This window comes from Sceloporus occidentalis, unplaced genomic scaffold (assembly GCF_023333645.1).
Source record: "Sceloporus occidentalis isolate IW3139 unplaced genomic scaffold, rSceOcc1.0.p SCAF_8, whole genome shotgun sequence".
In the NCBI taxonomy this organism is placed as follows: domain Eukaryota; kingdom Metazoa; phylum Chordata; class Lepidosauria; order Squamata; family Phrynosomatidae; genus Sceloporus; species Sceloporus occidentalis.
In genome coordinates this window covers 785,270-791,269 of record NW_028316988.1, presented here as the reverse complement: position 1 = coordinate 791,269, position 6,000 = coordinate 785,270, and the positions used below count along the sequence as shown (strand labels likewise).

Genomic DNA, 6,000 nt, shown 5'->3' with positions numbered 1-6,000 from the left:
CCCTTCTGTCTTGTGGGGTTACATAGGGGGCCCTATAGTATTGGGGGCCCGAGTCCTATAGAGGTCCCCCAAAGTCCCCCCCCAGTCCAAGCCCCTTCTGTCTTGTGGGGTTACATAGGGGGCCCTCTATAGTATTGGGGAGCCCCTGTCCTATAGAGGACCCCCAAAGCCCCCCCAGTCCAAGCCCCTTCTGTCTTGTGGGGTTACGTAGGGGGTCCCTCTATAGCATTGGGGGCCCCAGTGCTATAGAGGACCCCCCCCAAAGCCCCCCCAGTCCAAGCCCCTTCTGTCTTGTGGGGATACATAGCATCCCAAGGGAACCCGAAAGCCACCCTTTTGAGACTGAGACAGTTACCAGATGTCGGAATGGAGGACATTTTGAAATCCCTGGAGTTCAACTCCCAGCATCCTGCAAAGGGAAGATGGGGACTGCAGTCTTAGAGGGCCACAGGATGCCCTTTGACTCCTGCATTGCACTTAATGGGAGTGGAGCATCCATAGGTTTTGGCATCCATGAAGGGCCACTTCTAATTGGTTGGACTTCAACTCCCAGCAGCTTGGGAAAGGATGATGGGGACTGCAGTCTTAGAGAGCAGAGGATGCCCTTTGACTCCTGCATTGCACTTAATGGGATTAGAGCATCCATAAGTTTTGGGATCTATGAAGGGGCTGTTCTAATTCGTTGGACTGCAACTCCCATCAGCCTAAGCCAACAATAGCCAGCCAGGGATGCTGGGGACTGCAGTCTCACCAACCCTTTCACTCCTCCCTTGCCTTGAATGGGACTTGAGCATTGTGGCTTTTGGGATCCACAGCTACCCTTGAATGTTTTCTGAATAATAATAATAACAATCACAATAATACTAATAATTAAGCATACACCTTTCTTAGAAGTGTGTGTGTGTGTGTATATATATACATACATACCTAGAATGATACACACACATGTAGAGACACATACATGGAAGTGCCAAGCGCAGAGGCCTCCCTCGCTTGGCAAAGCCAAGGGCCCGTCTTTCCTCCTCCTCCTCCTCCTCCTCTGTCCAGCTGTAAGGCTTTCCAGCAGCACTGGCCTCAATGGAGGACAAAGAGAGGACTCTGGGAAAGAGTCACTGTCTTATAATAAAATACTGTATTATTGCAGCTTAAAATAATATATATATTTAATAAATTATTAATAAATCATTGCAGCTTCAGTCACTAACTCTATTCCAGCTGGAAGGGCTTGAAGGGTCCCAGCTACAGCCCTCTCCCCTTCAAGACCCCTGGCCCTGGCCCTGGAAGCCGCAGGGAGTGGGGCTCAGTGGTGGGAGACAGGTGGGGCGGCCTAGTGGTCAAAGCCAGTGCCTATCCCTTTCTCTCCCCAATGAGACTGAAAGCAAGAGAGATAAGGAGGAGGAGGAGGATGGTACTCTTGGGCTGGAAGAGGCCAGGATGCAAAGGGACCAAAGCTTTTGGCTCAAAACGCTTTGGAATGGAATGCCCATCGTCCTCTGGCCCTCAGGGGCGGAGGCGACCATATTTTCCCGGGGGCTGATGGGAATTGTAGTGCAAAAGGAGCCCCTGCTGCCGTTGCCTTGCTCTCTGCCGCCCTCTGGTGGCGCTCTTTGCGCACTGCAGTCGTCTTGACTTATGACTGCGAGGCTTCTCTCGAGCGCCCTCCTCTGGAGATCATCGGTCAGCGATTCTGCCTGTAGGCGCTTTTGCGCGCTCTCTGTCTCGCAATTTCGCTCTCAGGCGCGTTTGCGCTCTCCTTCCTGGCTCTTTCTGTCTCGGGCGCCCTCCTGTGGCCCAAACGGCGCACTTTGGCCCCTTGACGCTTATGATGGTGATGAGTCTCCCTTGTCCCGAGGCGCCCTCTGGTGGCGGAAAGGGAGCGTTGCAGCCATTCTCAGGATGCCTTTACAACAACAACAACAACAACAACAACAACAATAATAATGAGGCAGAGGAGCCAAAGGCTTTGGCCCCTTTGCATCTTGGCCTCTTCCAGCCCAAGAGTTCCATCCTCCTCCTCATGTCTCTTGTTTTCAGTGGGGCTTCCCAGTCTCACTGGGGAGAGAGATGGCACACAAAATGGTGACAGCTCCAGACCCCTTGGGGCCTTGGAGGAGGACACTTCCCATCATCAAGCTCAAAAGCTTTGGAATGAAATTCCCATCATCCTCTGGCCCTCAGGGGCAGGGCGGCCATGTTTTCCCGGGGGTGATGGGAACTGTAGTCCAAAAGCCATGCCTAGGGACCTTGTAGTCCTTGTCAAGCCCACAGACACAGACCTGAGCTCCTCAGGGTTCAGGGGGAGCAGCAGGCCTCTTGAACTGCAGGACCCATCATCCCCTTCCCAGGGATGGTGACTTGAATGTCAATGTCAGTGGTCTTGGAGGACACTTCCCATCATCCTCATGCAATAATTTATTAATAATTTATTAAATATATTTATTAATTTAAGATGCAGGAATATATTAATAATTTATTAAATCTTAATTAATTTGATCTGCAAGAATATATTAATAATTTATTAAATATATAAATTAATTAGTCTGCAAGAATATATTAATAATTTATCAAATATATTTATTAATTTAATCTGCAATATATTAATAATTTATTAAATATATTAATTTAATCTGCAAAAATATATTAATAATTTATTAAATATATTAATTTAATCTGCAAAAATATATTAATATTTTATTAAATATATTTATTAACTATTGCTGCAATAATGTATTAATAATTTTTTAAAATATAATTATTGACTGAAGCTGCAAGAATATATCATTTTTAAAAAATATATTTATTGAGTGATGCTGCAAGAACATATTAACGCCAATACATACCTTTTCCTCCGTCTTTCCAAGCGCCAGACTCCCTCGGCCATGTTTCGCCGCGTCTCCCGAGGATGTGGCTCTCGTTCCAAATGCGAGAGCATCATCTCTCATGCAACCGAGTTCGATTTGCTTCCCGCTCTGCTAAGTCCATCCCAAACTGGACCCAGGCCCTTATTGGCTTTTGGGAAACAGCATTAAACCCAATGCGCCCCAAAAGCAGCGTCCCAGTGAACCCCATTTCGCCCAGTCTCTCCTGGCTGAGGTTATTTCCCTCTCCTCTTCATGGAGAGAATCCATCCATCCATCAATCAATCAATCTTTATTTCAGTCACTGACCAGTATAAAATAAAATAAACCAATGAGATTAGAATAGGTGGACTAGATAGGTTTAGGGTCTTGCGTTTGGGGAATCCTCCAACTATGGTGCATTTCGGTCGGCCGATGAAAGGATGAAGGAGAGGAGTTCAGATCCCATCCTCTTTGTAGGACCTTCATTGCAGCCCCAGATCAATCTGGTGACCTAAAACCCAGGACTGGGGGGCTATAGTCTTTCAAGTCTGGGGTTTTTTGGATGGATTTACCCATATATTTGGGGCCACCTCTTCCATCTTTAGGAAGAACCTTGCAAAGTTACACCGAGGCTGAGGTCTAGGAAAGGGTTTGGATGGCTTTGAGCCACTTTTTTTAGTGGCGAGTAAATGGATAGTAGTGGGTCTGCGTACGTTGAACGCAAAGTCGAGGGATGACGCAGTCCTCCGATCCGCAGGCAAAGGGTATGGAGGTATGTCCCGAAATAATGCATTTTGACACCACTTTAAGACTCATATATTATATTATTATTATTGTATTATTATTATATTATCATCATCATCATCATCATCTTGACCATCTTCTTCGGCCGCAAAATGTTGGAGGATGCACTTCATTTTGCTGAAGACGACTTCTTCATGTACACAACTTGCAAGATTTACATATACACAACCTCACAGGTTCCTCCTTGTTTTTTATTATCATTATCATTATTATTATTTCCTAGCTGGTCATTATTATTATTATTAATTAAAAAGCATTTTTTTTTTACAAATAGAACCTTTCTTACAAGAAGAGATAAATAGATTTCGTTTTTGCTTTTGTACATCGGTTCGCGGGGGGGAAAAGTCGTCGGCACAATTTTGGGACCTTTAAAAATAGAAATGGAGAAAAAGAGAGGGAAAAAAGGAAAGGAAGGAGAAAATAAAGAAGAGGAGGATGAAAAGGAGGAAGAGCTTAAAGTCTGGAGATTCGTTTAAAAGTGGATGGATTTCGTGCATCTTGTAAAAACGACAAGAACCGAAATGTTAGCAAAAGAGAAAAGAGAAAGAAAGGGAAAAAGGAGAAAAAGGAGGAGAGGAATAAAAAGATCTTAATGCCTGAACATTAATTTAAACGTTCGTGGATTTTGTGCATCTTTAACCAAAGGCAAGGATGGATGGATGGATAACACACGACACGGACATAAAATAGGTCCAAACATTCACATACGTTACTATTATTCCTTCCTCTTCCCTTACTCACACCTAAAGAAGGCAGTTCAGAAATTAAATATGGATATTTTTTTTTTGGGGGGGGGATTTTGACACCCAAATGGCAGCCCTGACCATTCTATTCACAACAGAAAGGGGACACTTTACAACGCGTTGCAAAACCGTTGTGTGGTTGTAGTAGGTACTAGTCCCTTAAATCCCCCCCCAAAAGACACCTGTACAGCATGGATGGACACCAGTCTTTGCATGGAGGGGGATTCGCATCAGCAGCGCAAAGCAAAGCCGCGGCGTCCGGCAGAGAGGGGGCTCTTCCGCGTGACGATCGGACGACTTCTTCCTTCTTTTGGCGTCCGTTGGCGGCGGCTGCCATCTCTCTCCAGTTTTGCTCGAGGGACAAGACGCAGCATGCAGAAAAAGGATGGGTTTCCGTGCCGGTTGTCGTCCCCGCGGGAAAATCGGACGACAACGGGATTAACGAAAACACGCGTCTCCAGCGATTGTCGGTTGTTCTTTGGGATAAACATCAAGGAGGAGAACTGTGGGGCAGAGCCTGCCCCGGACCTCACCGCTTTGGGGTACTTTTAGGAAACGGGGTATCAATGGTGTCTTTTAGGGCCAGCTTTGGCCTCGGTCCGTCATCCCAAGCGGCGGGTGCTGGACCACTGGGAAATAAAAAGGTTCAAGGAGCGGGATGCAGCAGAAAGGCTCAGAAAGGGGTCTCAGGGTCCCCGTGGTTGAAGGCAGGTGGTCTGGATGGCTTTGCTGGACTCTTGCCTCCATCGGTCAAGAGTGGACAGAAGGACAAACGGAAAAAGTATGGCGGTCTCGCTGCTTTAGAAACAGCTGGCTGGCATCCAAGGTGGGATTTAGGGGAAAGTTCTTGCATTTGGGTGAATTGGTGCCATGGATTCTCAATTCTGGGGCTATTTCTTATGCCCTCAAAATGGTCAATATGGCTCAGCTCCAGACTCCGGTTTCTGGGGCACCTCTTCCCCAAGATGGCTCCTGAAGAGGAACAAATGATAAAAAGGACCACCGCGCGCCCAACATCGTTCTTGGGAAGACGGTGAAGGCTGGGATACCATACTCACTGCCGCCATCTTGAAACAGGCCACACCGGGATCTCTGCCATGGATTGCTTTCTCTGATTGTCCACGTTTTGATTCAAAGGGTGGCTTCTTCTCCATCTGGATCGAGTCTGGACTGGGATCCACTGGAGTGTGGTGTCTGGTTTAGGATGGCCAAACTGGGAGGTCAGGGAGGGTTCTTGAGCGCAGCTCATGGAAAGAGACGCAAGGTCGGGTTGGGGGCAACCATGCCAAAGACGCCAGGTCAAGCCTGGTCCAGTCAGCATCCAGAGGAATCAATTCCACTCCCAGCATGCTTTTCTGTCAAACTGGGAGTCACTGGGAATGTGTTTGGGGCAGACTGGGGAGGAGGAAGAGATGGCCACTTAGGACGGGGGCTTGGGCCAGCGGGTTTTGCTGGCCGGAGCGTCGTCCTGCGCCGTGGCGATGGTGGCGGACTTCCGCATTTCCCTCCGCTTGTGCTTCTTCGCCGTGTGCTGTGGGCAAAGAAGAGAGTCAGTCAAGAGATATGGGAATGAACATGGCAGAAAGGGGGAAATGGTGGCTGCCTGGCTCAGC

General features: G+C 47.5%; 1 protein-coding gene across 9 annotated transcripts in view; it reads right to left on the bottom strand.

The window, feature by feature from the left end:
* Positions 1-3,693: 3,693 nt before the first annotated feature.
* The window catches only part of LOC149307604 (rap1 GTPase-activating protein 1), a 44,739-nt gene continuing 42,432 nt past the window's right edge, over positions 3,694-6,000 (bottom strand). For 8 of the 9 annotated variants that reach the window (XM_089534072.1, XM_089534078.1, XM_089534077.1 and 5 more), the window contains one exon: positions 3,694-5,918. In XM_089534072.1, the coding sequence (XP_089390198.1) occupies positions 5,808-5,918 (111 nt within the window). In that variant the 3' untranslated portion in view covers positions 3,694-5,807. The remainder of the gene's footprint in view (positions 5,919-6,000) is intronic. The other variant, XM_089534071.1, reaches the window with a different exon arrangement.